Source organism: Rhinatrema bivittatum, chromosome 4, assembly GCF_901001135.1.
Source record: "Rhinatrema bivittatum chromosome 4, aRhiBiv1.1, whole genome shotgun sequence".
In the NCBI taxonomy this organism is placed as follows: Eukaryota; Metazoa; Chordata; class Amphibia; order Gymnophiona; family Rhinatrematidae; genus Rhinatrema; species Rhinatrema bivittatum.
In genome coordinates, this window is record NC_042618.1 from 152,686,301 (window position 1) to 152,703,204 (window position 16,904).

The 16,904-nt window shown below is 45.3% G+C and overlaps 1 protein-coding gene across 2 annotated transcripts in view; it reads right to left on the bottom strand.

Annotated features, from left to right (window-relative positions):
• COCH (cochlin) overlaps positions 1-16,904 on the bottom strand; it is a 174,037-nt gene that overhangs the window by 19,768 nt on the left and 137,365 nt on the right. For both annotated transcript variants that reach the window (XM_029598995.1, XM_029598994.1), the window contains exon 9: positions 16,398-16,501. In XM_029598995.1, coding sequence (XP_029454855.1) covers positions 16,398-16,501 — 104 coding nt within the window. The remainder of the gene's footprint in view (positions 1-16,397; positions 16,502-16,904) is intronic.

The window sequence follows — 16,904 nt, forward strand, 5'->3', positions numbered from 1 at the left end:
CAGATGTCCCTGATCCTCTAGTTCCTGGCTCCAGATATCCCAGCCTTGTCTTGCTGCTAGATTCCACCTCCAGATGACCTTCCTGAGTTTGCCTGAATCCGTGTCTGAATCTGAGCCTAAGTCCTGGTCCTGGTCATTGGAGCCCCATTCCGGTCGGATCAATCTTCAAGTGCTGCCCAGATTCTTCTTTCATCCTGTGCTTGTCCCGCTCTCCGTGTGGTCCACGACCAGCCTCTTCAGGTTGTGTAGGGCACGCAGTGGGACAGGGTAGTCCATGACCAGCCTATGGGGGCTGTGTAGGGCACCCTGAGGGGCAGTGCCTGCCTAAGTCTCCTAGTACCTCACCTCATCCTGCCTCATCTCGTCCAAGTCTCCAAGTGCCTATGTTTTGTCTTGTTCCAGAGTCATCGCCTGTCCTCGACCTCTGTCTGACCTGTCGCACCTGCCGTCCCCAGGCAGTGGGTCCGAAAGGGCTATCAACTGGCTGGAGGGCTACCCCAGCGACCAGCATTGCTTTGCTGGGTCTCTTCTGGTGCGTTCTGGTTCGGCAGAGGTTAGAATGCTCTGAGTCTTCAGCCTGTCCACCCATGCTCGGATACGCTTTGCCTGCCTCGGCGCTTCTCCAGAGTCCTCTGGGGCCATACCGTGGCTCAAGGGCACACTCTCTCCCCTGATTCAGGACCACTACCTAACGCTCCCCAACAGTAATGTTGATAGGCGGTCTAGACATTTTTAAATAAAAAATTATAAAGACTAAAGGAAATCTAAAACATATCCAGGATTTTCCTTTATTGCTAGGCCTCTACTCCTATTGCACTAAACTCACTAGCTAGTTGAAGAATAAATGGTAAAGTGAAGATTTACTGATTAATTCCTCTGTGGAGGGAGAGGCAGAAAAGGAAAATTAGTTTCTTACCTGATAATTTTCGTTCCTGTAGTACCATGGATCAGTCCAGACTCCTGGTTTTGCCCCCCCTCTAGCAGATGGAGACAGAGCAGCTATCAAAACAAACTCTGCCTATATATAGGCTGGTGCCACCTATAGTTCGGCAGTATTACTCAATGTCAAAGCAGAATGGAACTCTCAAAACCAACATAAGAACATGCCATACTGGGTCAGACCAAGGGTCCATCAAGCCCAGCATCCTGTTTCCAACAATGGCCAATCCAAGCCATAAGAACCTGGCAAGTACCCAAAAACTAAGTCTATTCCATGTTACCGTTGCTAGTAATAGCAGTGGCTATTTTCTAAGTCAACTTAATAGCAGGTAATGGACTTTTCCTCCAAGAACTTATCCAATTCTTTTTTAAACACAGCTATACTAACTGCACTAACCACATCCTCTGGCAACAAATTCCAGAGTTTAATTGTGCGTTGAGTAAAAAAGAACTTTCTCCGATTAGTTTTAAATGTGCCACATGCTAACTTCATGGAATGGCCCCTAGTCCTTCTATTATCCAAAAGAGTAAATAACCGATTCACATCTACCCGTTCTAGACCTCTCATGATTTTAAACACCTCTATCATATCCCCCCCCCAGCCGTCTCTTCTCCAAGCTCCTAACCTCTTTAGTCTTTCCTCATAGGGGAGCTGTTCCATTCCCCTTATCATAACTATATACAATAAAAGAAACAAACTGGTCCACTGAACCCTCCTGGGACCTGAACCTTGAGAACCACTTGAGGACAAAAAATTCAAATCTCTGCCAATCTGAAATAACAAAATACATAAGAATCGAGCGGACTCTCCCTTTCTTCCATGTCTGTGATGGGCAGGATTCTGGACTGATCCGTGGTACTACAGAAACGAAAATGATCCGGTAAGAAACTAATTTTCCTTTCACTGTACAGTCCAGACTCCTGGGATGTACCAGAGCTTTCTTACCTGGGATGGGATCTGGAGAGGCCCGCTCAAAGTACTCCCTCTCCAAATCCTCCTGAAACTAGAGCCTGGACATCCAATCTGTAATGTCTCGTGAAAGTATGCCAGGATTTCCACATAGCCACCCTGCAAATCTCCTGTGGTTCTGCCATCTGACACTCTGCCCAAGACTCTGCTTGTGAACGAGTAGAGTGGGCACGCAGACCCATAGGAAGGGATCTACCAAGAAGGAGATAGGCCGAACTAATAGCCTCTTTTAGCCAACGAGCTATAGTAGTTTTGGACGCCTGCTGTCTTAATTCAGGACTGCTCCACAGCACAAAAAGATGGTCAGTCACACGAAACTCATTGGTAACCTCTAGGTAATGCAGCAAAGCTCTGCAAACGTCGAGATTCCGCAAGTCGCCAGCCAAAGGATCCGATTGGCTGACATGATTGGTTGACATGAAAGGAGGAAACCACTTTTGGCAAGAAAGACGGAACATTTTTTTCACTCGTTATGGCTCCCGATGATCCCTCCCCCCCCTCCCCCCAGGATGCACTCGGGCGGATCCGCTGCGCAGCAAACTGATGAATGCAGCATCGGGACATGACTGAGAAAATTACCACACGAAGCAGAAAGAAAATTAAATTAAATTAAAGCTGTAAATAAACAGATAATGCCATGCTGAGACAGAGAGTGAGACAGCCGGCGCGGCTGAGGAAAACAAAAACAAAACCAAAACTTTTTTTTTTTAAAGCTAAAAAAAACTTGCCCGGCAGTGGTCCAAGGTGCTGATCCCATTGGGTGGAGTGAACCGGGCTCCCCGGTGTCGCACCCAAGCTGCTAAGTAGGCAAAGTAGGGCCCTCGACCCTGTGAAGCAGCTACCTCAGACCAGTGGGGGATGGTTCTCTCAGAACCTCACGACCCCTTGTGAGGCCACCGACCACTGTGCTGCCACAAAGTTCCTCTTCTTCTTTTTTTTTTTTTTTTTAAATTAAAGCTGAGATTAGCCGGAAACTGAAAACAAAAACACCCCTAAGCCTGACTAACCACAAAAAAAAACTAAGCACACAGCCCAGACTGTAGGTTTTGCACCTCCACCATCTGCTGGAGACAGAGGAATACTGCCGGACTGTAGGTGGCACCAACATGTATATAGGCGGAGTTTGTTTTGATAACTGCTCTGTCTCCATCTGCTAGAGGGGGGGCAAAACCCAGGAGTCTGGACTGATCCAGGTATGTACAGGGAACCACAGCTTTACTATGCTGCAGGAATCATTAGATATTTAGAGGTTAATTTTAAAAGGAGTGCACGCGCGTCCATGTGTGTGCGGTTCCCGGCGCATGCACATGGATGCGCTGATTTTATAACATGTGCACGCATGTTATAAAATCCAATGGCCACGAGCACATGCTTCGTAGATGTTAAAATCTGCGTGTGCAGGTGGCCTATAACTCGCGTGCGGGGGGGGGGGGGGAATGATGAAATTACCTACAGCGACACGATTGGCCTTTTTTCCAGTTCTCTCCCTATCCGATCCAATAAAGGAGCGGACTGGGAGGGAACTTCCCTAACCCCCTACCTAAATTTATTTATTTATTTGTTTATTTAACTTTTATATACCGAAATTCATGTAGCAAAGTTACATATCATTTCGGTTTACATTATAACAATTAACAGGCATATAAGAATGCAGTTACATCGAACAGGTAGGATAACTTGGATCAATGAACTGGGGAGTAAATTACAATGATTACGATTAGGTAATAATATTCTATAACTGAAATCTGGCTAAGTAAATAGGGAATCTTGGGCGATTGATGGGCGATTATTGTTATGTATTAAAAGCTTGTTCGAATAGCCAAGTTTTGAGTCTCTTTTTAAAGGTGATTGGGCAAGGTTCCTTCCGGAGTTCTGGAGGTAGAGAGTTCCATTGCGCAGGGCCTGCTGTAGATAGAGATCGTTTATTTAACGAGGTTTTGATTGGTGGGGCAAGGAGAGTGTCTCTATAAGCTGCTCTCGTCAGTCTGGATGTAATATGTGGTTGTAATGGGATGTTGAGTTCTAGTGGAATGAGCTTGTGTATAGATTTGTGAATGTTTGTGAGAACTTTATACGAGACTCTGAACTTGATAGGGAGCCAGTCTAGGTTCCTTAGGATGGGGGTAATGTGGTTTCTTTTGTTGGACCTAGTCAGAATCCTGGCTGAAGCGTTCTGAAGCATTTGTAGTGGTTTTATCGTGTTGGCTGGGAGGCCTAGTAGAAGGGAGTTGCAATAGTCGATTTTTGAGAAAATGATTGCTTGAAGAACTGATCGGTAGTCTTGGAAGTGGAGGAGGGGTCTGAGGCGTTTCAGGACTTGTAATTTAAAGAAGCCATCCTTCATGGTGTTATTAATAAATCTCTTTAGGTTTAATTGATTGTCCATGATGACTCCGAGGTTTCTGACTTGAGAGGAGAATGAAGGTTGACTGGTGGGGAGTATGTTGGACATTGCATAGTTGCTGTCCTGTGAAACGAGGAGTAATTCCGTTTTGTTGGGATTAAGAATTAAGTTGATGCTCAAGAGCAGATTGTTGATGTCTAGGAGGCAGTTGTTCCAGAATTCTAGTGTTTTTTGTAGTGATTCTGTTATTGGGATGAATATTTGGACATCGTCAGCATAGATGTAATGGGTTAATTTTAGATTGGAGAGGAGCTGGCAGAGCGGTAAAAGATAAATATTGAAGAGGGTGGGGGATAAGGGGGATAAGGAGGATCCTTGAGGGACTCCCAGAGAAGCGTGGACAGGGTGTGATTCGTTATTGTTAACACTGACCTTGTAGAATCTGTTATGTAGAAAGGATTTGAACCAGCGGAGAGCAGTGCCTTTAATGCCTATATCAGATAGCCGGTCCAGAAGTGTTGAGTGGTTTACCGTGATCTTGTTAGACCTATCCGCAGCGTTCGACACGGTCAACCACGCCATCCTCCTAAACCAGCTGTCGTCCATAGGAATCAGCGGCACCGTCCTATCCTGGTTCAAAACCTCTCTCAACAACAGAGGTTACCAAGTTAAACTCCAAAACAAGGAATCCTCAAGATTTGACTCTGCCATAGGAGTCCCACAAGGTTCTTCATTATCTCCGACTATTCAATATTTACCTTCTTCCTCTCTGCCAACTTCTCACCAACCTCAATCTAAAGTATTTCCTATACGCAGATGATATTCAAATCATCATCCCCATCAAAGACACATACTCTAAAACTCTTGACTACTGGGAATCATGCCACCAAAAAATCAAACTACTACTCAACAGCCTACACCTCATCTTAAATTCCTCCAAGACAGAAATCCTACTCATCTCTCCTGAGAACAACATCTCTAACATTACTCTTCCTACCAATCTTCCTACCACACAAGTTAGAGACTTAAGAGTGATAATAGACAACCGGCTAAACTTCAAGGCACACATCAACAAAACAACCAAAGACTGCTTCTATAAACGCCAGGTCCTGAAAAGGATAAGACCTCTTGTCCATGCTCAAGACTTCAGAACGATCATCCAAGCAGTCATTTTTTCGAAATTAGACTATTGCAATTCTCTATTGCTAGGTCTGCCTTCATCATACTCCAAACCATTACAGATGGTTCAAAATTCAGCAGCCCGACTACTGACAGGCGCAAGGAAAAGAGACCACATATCTCCCATCCTGAAAGAGCTTCATTGGTTACCTGTACACTTCCGTATCATGTACAAAGCCATATCTGTCATTTAGAAAACTATACATCAACTCACCATCCTCGATCTACAAATCCCTCTCCAAGTATTCAACTCGACAAGACCTACCAGAGATGTCTACAGAGGCTCCCTCCAAGTACCCCCCGCGAAAACGACCAGACACATTACCCTAAGAGATCGTGCCACCTCCACAGCTGGCCCCCTCCTGTGGAACTCCATTCCTACAGTTCTCAGACAGGAGCCCTGCCTCCTAACTTTTAGGAAAAGACTTAAGACTTGGTTATTCAAGCAAGCTTTCCCGGACACAATCTAATGACACATTCTAATGACTCCTCTAAACATTCAGCCCTTAACCATGCCTTTTGTATATAGCATTTAATTTGTATATTGTTTAACCATTTCTATTCTTTCCTCTCTCTTCCTCCTTTCTCCAAGTTCTGCTACCCTTGTTAAATGTAACTGCACCTTCGGTCACCACAGTTCTAGTTTGATGTATATTCTGCACTCCCGTTTTATGTAAACCAGCAAGATATGTTTTCATGATTGCCGGTATATAAAAACCTTAAATAAATAAAATTAAAAAAAATCTGTGATTTTTTTCTTGAAGTACGTGACTAGTTCCGATGCTTTACTGGCCGCTTGGTCGTCTGGGATAGTCGAGGGGAGAGATTTGGTGAGAGATGAGACAAGGGAGAATAAAGCTTTCGAGTCAAAGATGAAATGGTGTATTTTCTGTGAGAAGAAATCCCTCTTTGTTTGGAGGATGGATATTTGGTAGTGGTGCATGAGGGATTTGTAGGTTTCCAAGTTTGCTGGGGACGGATTTTTTCGCCATGCATGTTCAAATCTTCTAAGATCTTGTTTCAGTGATTTTAGTTGAGGGGTATACCAGGGTTTCCTGTTCTTCGACTTAGAGTTGAGAGTTTTTGAAATTAAAGGGCACGTTTGGTCTGCTACATTCTTGGTTATTTTGTTCCAGGAGGCTGTGGCTGAATTTGCATCCGTGAGGTCTAGTTTGTCTAATGCAGATGATAGTATAGGGTTGAGGGTTTCTGGGTTGCATAATTTCCTGAATTGGATTGTGGTTTTTTGTGGTGGTGTGAAAGTGGGTTGGATAAATTTGAGAGATGTAGTGATCAGGCTATGGTCCGACCAGGGGACTGGGGAGCAAGTCGTAGCTGAGGCAGTGGTTATACTTTCATTTATGAAGATTAGGTCCAGTGTGTGTCCTGCTTTATGCGTCGGATCTTTAATAATTTGTTTGAAACCCATATACTGGAGCGAGGTGAGAAAAGTTTCACAACTAGAGGATTGTGGGGATTTATCCACGTGGAGGTTAAAGTCTCCCATGATTATAGTGGGGATGTCTGAGTTGATGTGTTTGGCTAGGAGTTCGATTAGAGGAGACGGGTCCGATTCTAGGCTTCCTGGGGGGCATAGGTGAGGCCGATTTGAAGGTGTTTAGATTTGAAAAGAGCGAATTCTAGTGAGGTAGATGAGTTTGAATACTGTAAAGATAGCCCTAGCTCCTTTTTTGTGGCTAGTAATAAACCGCCACCTCTTTTTTTGAGTCTGGGGATCGAGAAGGTGTTGCAGGCATGTGTAGGGAGTTGGTTGATTAGAGCCGTGTCTTCCAGTTTCAGCCATGTTTCAGTAATTGCGCAGCAATCCGGATTTGATTCTGTTAGATAGTCGTAGAGGAGATGAGATTTTTTTAAATGTAACCCACTTTAGTAAAAAAGACAATGACACCGAAGAACTGCCAATTGGGTGTTGTCTCTTTAAGGGCTGTAAACACACACGGCTCGATACTGTAAGGCCGCGGTAGAAACAGTGCGGCAGTGTCAGGCGCACCCTTCCTCCCCGCACGCACAGTTCTCTTGACCTAGCGCCTGATACTCTCTTCTAATTGCATGCAAATGCATGCCGCGGCTGTGAAGCGTTAGGGAAGGGTTATGCCCGTGCAACCCATTTTACTGTATAGGCGCTTAATACAGCGCCTATACAGTATCCTGGGTGCGCTGGTACCTGTCATTTCAAATGTCATTTCAAATGACATTTGAAATGACAGGCACCAGGAAGTGTAAAAAACAAAATTTTTAAATACATGTCGGAGGGCCGCGTGGGTCCAGGAGGTCGGCGGGATCCGGGAGGCGGGTGGTCGCGTGTTAAATCTAGGCCGGGTCGCACAGGCGCGCATTCATCCAGGCGGAGGAGCTGGCGGCAAAAGCCGCCGGCTCCTCCGCCTGGATGAATGCGCGCCTGTGCGACCCCTGCGATTCGGCGCTCAAGGCAGTCACATGCTGTGACGTCGGGCGTCGTGACGTCACGCCTTGAGCGCCGAATCGCAGGGGTCGCACAGGCGCGCATTCATCCAGGCGGAGGAGCCGGCGGCAAAACCCGGCCTAGATTTAACACGCGACCACCCGCCCCCCGGCTCCCGCCGCCGGCCGTCTGAAACTAATGCGCGTCCACCCGCCCGCGGCCTAGATTTAACACGCGACCACCCGCCTCCCGGATCCCGCCGACCGCCTGGACCCACGCGGCCCTCCGACATGTATTTAAAAATTTTGTTTTTTACACTTCCGCCTGGATGAATCCAGGCGGAGGAGCCGGCGGGTTTCGCCGGCTCCTCCGCCTGGATGAATGCGCGCCGCCTGGATGAATGCGCCGCCTGGATGAATGCGCACCTGTGCGACCCGGCCTAGATTTAACACGCGACCACCTGCCCCCCGGCTCCCGCCGCCGCCTGCCGGCCGTCTGAAACTAACGCGCGTCCACCCGCCCCCGCCGCCGCCTGGAACAAGCGCCCACCCGCCCGCGGCCTAGATTTAACACGCGACCACCTGCCCCCCGGCTCCCGCCGCCGGCCGCCTGGACCCACACGGCCCTCCGACAGGTATTTAAAAAATTTTATTTTTTTTTCTGACAGGTTTTATGTGTCCCACAGCATTACATTTTCTCGATCATCTCTGTATCGCTTTTTTTTTTATTGTGTTTTATTGTTTTTGAGTATCTTAAGCGGTGTCGATGGATTTGTTTACTAGACTCACAGTCCTAACACCTACTAGGGGGAGGCGGTAAACTAACACGTTAAGGCCGCGGCAAAACAGCGGGTTACTAAGGAGATAATATCAGCGCCCGTTACAGTATCGGAGGGGAATAGCTAATTCCTTCATTATACAGCTAATTCGTTCATTTACAATTCATATACATGCTGCGTGCGGAAAGGGTTATGTGTCTATTTTACGAAGCGCTAAGGACGCGTGAAACTGGAGACTGTATCGCTGGATCGCCTTACTCGTCTGTATTGTGCGCTCCCAGCACGTTACAGACGGGGAATCTTTAACCACACGTTACTGTATCGACCTGACAGTGATCTGTAGTCAGTTTGGGGCATATGCAAACAGATCATTGCTTCCTGAGCAGGACTGAGGAAGTTCTCTGCTCTGCCCTGAAACTAAAGAAAATTGTCTGTTTTAATTAAGGTAAAGAAACCCCCCCCCCCCCCATTCATATATGCATTCATGTGAATTGTGTTGTAGTTAGCTATGATTATTTAGGAGCCTTGTAATGGAGTTTCATTATTATTTTGCCTGTATAATGGTACAAATTGTTAGGATTTAAACATGTGAAAGCGGATCATTACTTCCTGAGCAAGACTGAGGAAGTTCTCTGCTCTGCCCTGAAACTAAAGAAATTATCTATTTTAATTAAGGATCAAGGTTGTGAAGGATTAGTCATTTGAAATGCCAGAGACTGAGGGTGTCCCATTGTAATGAGGGTTTCAGCCCTTAGGACCTGAAGAAGCACTGTCATCTCCCGCCCTTCAGCATTCAAGCTGCTTCACAGTAGGACACAAGCTGGGACTTTGAAATAAATGCAAAGATTGTGTAAAGATTGGAGGTAGCTGCTGAAATCTTTGAGCAGTATTTCATGTCTAAGCTACTACAGTGTGCATGTTGCTGCGGAGTGAGCAGAATGATGTCTGCTAATTATTCAGTAAAGTTTAATGCTATTGCGATGTGTAACTTTCATTATGTGGTGCTGGGCTATCAGTTGAAACTGCAAGGTTTTACAGCCTTAACCTTGTATAGTCTAGTTTAACCCTGAAGTAATAAACTGCAAGAAACCAATGTCACACATATATTACAAGGTTATAAAATAAATTGGCGCTTCAACGTTGGGGCTGTAGCTTTTTTTTGACCGGTTGACTGAGTAACTCAACATATTAGTGAAGCGAATACGAATTTTAGTGAAAATTGAGTATGTACATATTGGGGGGTAGATTTTAAAAGGAGCGCGCTGGCGTACATGTGCGCGCCACTACCCGGCGCACTTACATGTACAACCAAGTTTATAACATGTGCACGCAGGCATGCGCATGTTATAAATCTGGGGTCAGGCGAGTGCAAGGGGGTGCAGTTAAAATAGAGGGTGAAGTTAAAATAGGGACCGGCGCTTGTTACGTAAACCTTTTAAGAAATCCGGCCCATTATGAATTGTGATGCAGTACGACTGGCCCGGGGGCAGAAACAGCTGAGACACAGCCGAGCAGAAGCTAGTGGTACCAAAACTTAGCCACCGAAGGGCGCTGAGGAAGGCTAGCAAAGACTACACTTCCCAGGTTCCCCGAACCAACACCTGACCCCTGCTGGAGCCTGAGCAGGAACAGTGGAGGAATTGGGACTGATCCCTATTGACTCAGCCTGCTCTATGGAGGCTGAAGAAGAGGGCGTGCCCCCGTGGTGGACCTGGCCACAAAAGCCCGGCTCCTCAGAGTCTCTGGAGGAGGAGATGGAGGTAGCTGGGGAGAGAAGCTCCAGCTGTTCCTCTATGGAGGTGGATAACCAGGAGGTTGGGGGATGGTAAATCCTGTATTGCTGTATGGATGTATGAGACAGGCGGAAGGGGAATTGTGTTTTAAATGCTGTTTACCCCTGGGGTTGTAAGGACAACCCCGCATTAATATAAGGCTGCAGCCACTGAGCTACAGCACCACATATAAACTCCTTATTGATTAAGATCCTTTTTCTGTGTACTGCTTGGGAGTGCCAGGGACTGGGCCTGGCACTCTGACTAGAGGGCTGTGAGGAGTCCATAGCAGCGCTATGCTTGAGCTGTGCAAGGGGACAAGACGTGTCATAGGAGCGAAGCCAGAGGCCTGAAGCCCAGCCAAGCCCCACAGCACGCTGAGCGGAGGGACCTGATCGTGACAGAATATATTCCTGATAGATTTGTCATTTTGGGTTCTGTAAACCCTGCAATGTCTATGGCAAGTGTTTTAAGATCAGCGGGTACAGTTACAAAACTACAACGTTTAAGGGCTGAGTCATCTGATCAGGTTTTGTGTGAATTTGAAGACCCCCTTTCTGTACTCGTTTTAGAAGGGTTGTGTATTGGGGGGGAATTGGACAGGCAGTGGACAGTTAAACCAGTTCTGAATGAGACACTATCAGAACAGAATACTGAGCCTAAGGCCCCTAAATCATGCACTGACTCACTAGTGAGTCGGTGAGACTAGATCGATTTCAAGAAGAGTTAGTTCATATAGCTGACAGCCCATAAACGATATTAAGATCTGAGAAAGAGACATCTGCTCTTATAACTGGGGGTCACCTTTTTTGTGGGAAGGAGCAATTGAAGTGATCCAGTTACCTCAGGGTGTGCCGACGGACTGTTAGCTAAGGCCGGCAGGAGGTTCTCAGATGGCAGGATACTACACTAACTCAGCATTCTGCGACAACCAGTTCTCCCTAAATATTCTACTATTCCTACTCCATCATCTCCCTTTCCTGCATGATGTTCAAAGATATAGTGGCACATGTAATCAAAACTCCCAAGGAAGGGGTAGAGTTAAATCATACTTACCACAAAATTAAAGTTTTCTCTGGGAATGTCCCTAAACCTAGTATTGAAGGAGATTTTGAAACCTGACGTATTCAGATTAAGCAATTATTGCAGGACCCAGGCCTCACTACAGGTGCTAAAAAAAAGGAAATTATTTGAAAGTCTCCTCCCTCCAGCTTTAAATGTTGCCTCTTATATGGGAAAAAGCTACCACAGCAGAACAGTGCTTAGAGGAGCTGGATAAGGCATACAGCAATGTAACTAATGGGGAGGAACTGTTCTTCCAATTCATAGGAAACTCACCAGAATGCCACAAGAAAAACCTTGAAATTATTTGAGAAGACTTCAGGTTCTGTTGCAGAGGGTTTTGGAACGGGAAGTTTCCTTTGGACTTGCCCCTGATAAGCAATATTACTGCAACAGTTCGTACGGGGATGCTGGGAAGAGACTCTGATTACCCAGTTGCATCTGAAAGACTTATTAGAGAGCCAGTCTGAAAGGCTTCCGCAATACTCTGAGCTGCTATTTAAAATCAGAGCAATTGAGGAGGAGAGAAACATATGAGAATCTAGAAGGATACGTCATTTGAGAACTACACAGATTAAACTTGTAAGCAGAACTTGCACAGCAAATGACATAAGCATTGCTAAGTATATGATGCCAGAGGCAAGTGACTTTAAAGTGGAACCTGAGTCAAGAATATTTCAGGAGAGGAAGATGATGCTTTGCCCACTCCATTAGTTACTCATTGTAGAACTGCCACTCTGGAAGTGGTGAATAAGTCTGCTGCAAACAGCATGATGCAAGAAAATCATTGGGTAAAGACAATACCCTCAAAGGGTAGACACTATTCCAGGGTAGTGTTGTTCTGTTATAACTGTGGAGAGGATGGCCACATGATAGGAGGATGCACCAATCCTGCGAATGCTTTTCTAGTTCAACAGAAACTGCGAGGGAGATTTGAAGGAAAAAAAAGGTGCTTTTGTGAGGGACACAGAAGGGCACCAGATGAAAATTTGCAAGGTCCCAAAAAGGAAACATCAAATAATTATACCCTGCCAAGTCCACTGCCAGATGATGATTCAAAACATCTTGTGGGAAAAGTTTGCTCTGCAACTGCTTATTTAGATGGTGCGCAGTGCCCTTGTGTAGTGGACACTGGCTCTCAAGTGACATGTACAGCACAAACTTTCTATGAGAAATATTTATCACATCAGAAGTTTCAATCTCTAGAAGATCTACTTTGCGTTACAGGTGCAGGAGGCCAACCTGTCCCTTATCTGGGGTATATTGAAGTTGAAATACAGTTTCCCAAGGAGGCCTGTGGAAGTGGAAACAAATACTCTTTTCTTGCCCTGGTTTGTCCTGATCAAAAGAACAAACCTTTGCCTCTGATAGTAGGGACAAACGTTCTTAAACACCTAGTATATGGCTGGGAAGAAATGGCTGGCCCAAACTACGTTAAGAAGCTAGCCATGAAAAAGGATTGGGTGACTCTATATAAGATGTATGTTTCTCAGCAGAGTTCCAGTCAGAAATTCACCAGGCCTGTGATGGCCAGATAAACTTCCTCCCCTTTCCCCTCTCCACCCTGACCCCTAACCCCTACCTACATACCCTATTTTTTTTGTTCAGTAACTTACATGCTCTGATGAGCAGAAGTAAGTTATGTGTGCTGGCCTGCTGCTGGTGCATGCTTCCCCGGGACAGCGTCGAATGGTGCTGTCCCGGCCCACCCCTTTGGAGAGGCCCGGCACTTCGGCACTTAATAGGTTTACACGCGTGGTCAGGCCCTTCCGAAAATGTGTGCGGCGCGTGCAAGACTCGGCAACGCGCGTAACTCCCATTATTTACGCACGTGGCCCTTTTAGAATTGGGCTTTCAGTAAACTATTCTCTTTTAGGCCGATGCAATATCACAAGCGTAAAAACATGTGTCCAAACTGGGTAGATGTGCGCACTTTTCAATGCGCGCACATCTACCTTTCCTGTGCGTGCAATGCTAAATTGTAATGAGCTGCTGCATTAAAAAGGATGTGTTCGGCTAAAACTGTGCATCCCTAGCACTCAAAAGCATTGGGCGCTCAGGAGACATGACTGTGTACGGCCAGGAAAAACGGGCATCCAATATGAATGTCCATTTTATCTTGCTGCAGATAACTCACATACACAATATACATGCATGCCTGCAGCGTGTACATTGTGCACCTAAAACATTTTTTTTTTGTAATCGAGCCCTTACATTTTTCTCCTAATTTTTAGCGCCCATAAAAAAAAAAAAAAAACGCTCAACATGGAGTGATCACCTTTGATTTCGAGATGATGATCGCTCCATGTTGAGAATTTTTTTTGATGATGTTGGTCTGTGCTTACATAAGAACATAGAAACGATGGCAGAAAAAGGCCAAAATGGTCTATATAGTCTGCTCAGCAAGCTTCCCAAGGTAGTAAATGGCGCTCCGTGCAGGTTACCCCCAAGCTTGATGTAATAAGCCAGTTGGGATATGTCTATATATTGTGACGCCCTGGGTACGCTGTTCTGACTTCAAGGTGATTGGAATACTGGATGATAAAGTGTTGTATAGTATTCAAGAAATTTTATGAAGTGACATTTTGTATGAATATCCTGTGATGTGATTTGAAGTTAGAATCACTTAAGATTTTAGGATAGCAATAAAAACATTTTTATTTAAACAATGTTATTTCTGATAGTCTACATTGTTCTATTTACATTTATTTAATTTTATTTTTATCTGTTTTAATTTGTAACGTTAGTGTTTTTATTTATAACTAATGTTTTATTATTTATTTATATTTGAGTCTGCTGCATTGTTTTTATTCTTTTGAGTATTGTTGCTTACATGATTATTATGTATGTTTTATTGTTCATCGCTCAGGCTGGAACGTGTTGAGCGATTAAGAAATACAATAAATGTAAATGTAAGTTGAACCCCTATAAAATACGTTTGCATATGTTTTGGAATCTTTGGAAGTTTTGAATTGCATCCACCATTCTTCATATTAAACATTGAATTTATACATTTTCCCCTGAAGAAGCACTGCTGTGCAAACATATTGGGGTAGATTTTAAAAGGTGCGTGCGGGAGTAGATTTGTTCGCGCAATCCAGCGCGAACAAATCTACTCCCGATTTATAACATGCACGTGCTGCCGCATGCTGTTATAAAATTCAGGGTCAGCGCGCGCAAGGCCTGACGCAAAATCGGCAGCCTGCGCGTGCCGATCCGCGCAGCCATCCTCTGTTCCTCGGAGGCCGCTCCGAAATCGGGGCAAGCCTCGGAGGGGAACTTTCCTTCCGGGCCCCCCCCACCTTCCCCTATCTAACCACCCCCCCAGCCCTAACTAATTCCCCCCCCCACCTCTATTTTACAAGTTACACCTGCCAGCTGCCGGCGCGCCATGTTCCGGTCCAGGGGCTGGTCCAGAGGCCGCGGCCCCGTCCCCGTAATGCCCCCGATGATGCGCCGGCCACGACACGCCCCCGACACCGGCACCCCCCCAGGAAGTCCCGGGGACTTAAGCACTTGAGGAATGGCTTACAGCCTGGCAGCAAGATTTTAATGCTAAAAAAAAAAATGCAGACTCCTGCATTGGACTGCAAAAAAACCCAAGATGGTAACTTTTAAACAGCTGCACGGGTATATATGTACGCATGTATGCCAGCTCGCGTGAATGGTCGCTGCCATTTTATAACACACGCATACAATTTTATATGAATGTATGCATATGCCACCTCCTATCTTGTAAGTGGAGGGATTTTGCTAGGCATGTGCGCTGACGCAAATACCTGTTTCACCAGTTTGTTCCCAGTTTGCTCTGGTAAAGGATAGGACTTCTTAACCCCCCCTAGCTAGATAGCCTCCCTTTTACCCTATTAGCCCTGATCCTTCAAACCCCGCTGATTAGCCCATATTTTTTTTTATTTTAAAACCTACACTCCATTCATAGCAGAAGTAAAGTTACGCGGTAGTGGATCCAGCGCATGCTTTTGTATGTAAATACTTATGCACATACTTCAGGTTACAGACCCGAAACACCCATGCCCTGCCCAGACTCCGCCCATGCCCTGCCCCTCCCCTGTTTTGACTTCATGATTTGTGCGCGTATGGGGAGATACGTGCGTATTTGGGCATCTCTTAAAATCCGTGCGGTGTGTGCAGGCCCGAGATACTCGCATATCTCCCGGCTTTGGTGCATATAAGGCGCTTAAAATCCACCTGCAAGAGAGTAGTACAGTGTAGGGGGTGAAATTTGTCAATGCATGAAAAAAGACCAAGACCTGGGAGTGATTACATTTGATGATCTCAAGCTGGCTAAAGAGGTGGATAAGGAGATGACAAAAGCCAGAAAGATACTTGGGTGTACAGGGAGAGGAATGGTCATTAGAAAAAGGGAGGGGATATTGCCCCTGGTGAAATCTCATTTGGAATATTGTATATTTCTGTAGATCGTACCTTCAAATGGATATAAACAGGATGGAGTCTGTCCAGAGGGTGGCTGCTAAAATGGTCATTGGTCTTAATTCTAAAACATATGGGGACAGACTTAAAGAACTAATCATGCATAGAGAAAAGGCAGGATAGGGGAAATATGAGATAACTTATAGGTATTTAAGCCTATCATTGCACAGGATGTGGGCCTCTTTCAAAGGAAAGGTGTCTCTGGAACAAGGGTCATGGGATGAAGGTGGAGGAGGTAGACACAGAAGTAATGTAAGGAAATATTTATTTACAGAAAGGATGGTGGGATGCATAGAATAGCTTCTCATTGGAGGTGGTGGAGATAAAGACTAGATCTGAATTCAAGAAAGCATGGGCAGGCAATTGTAGGGACTATAGAACTAAGCAGTTGTGTGGATGTGCAGACAAGATGGTTCATATGGTCTTTTTCTGCCATCATTTTTCTATGTTTAACTTTCTGAATTTATATGGTCACTCACCAAAATTGGAATTGCCTCCTCTGAAACCGATTTCTTTTACAGCAAACAATACGTCCTTTGCAGAGGTAAAGTTCCTCAGGTGGAATTCTGTTTTCGGTTGCTCACTACATGAAATATGAGAGAGAAACTAGTCATAAAGCAAATATGATAAATCATAACAATTTTTCAGATTTAGGGAAAGAGGTATATCCACATTTATCTACCCCATTTCAGATGTTTTGAACTGAGAAGGGAGGGATGGCGCTTTTTAAACAGCCAAACAATTGTGCTAGATTCCATTTCCCGGCATGAGACCTGATTTATTGGACTGGGAGTGCTCTGGTGTTGGCTTAACTTATAGCCCCTGAAAAGTGGGATACCTCAGGAAAAGCACATCTGCTGGCAACTTTCTAATAAACTTTCTAAGCTCAGGTACAAAACAACCAGCATTACCGGATGATTGGGCACCAATGTCCTACAAAAAGAAGAAATGCCATGCTGGGTCAGACCAAAGTCTATCGAGCATGG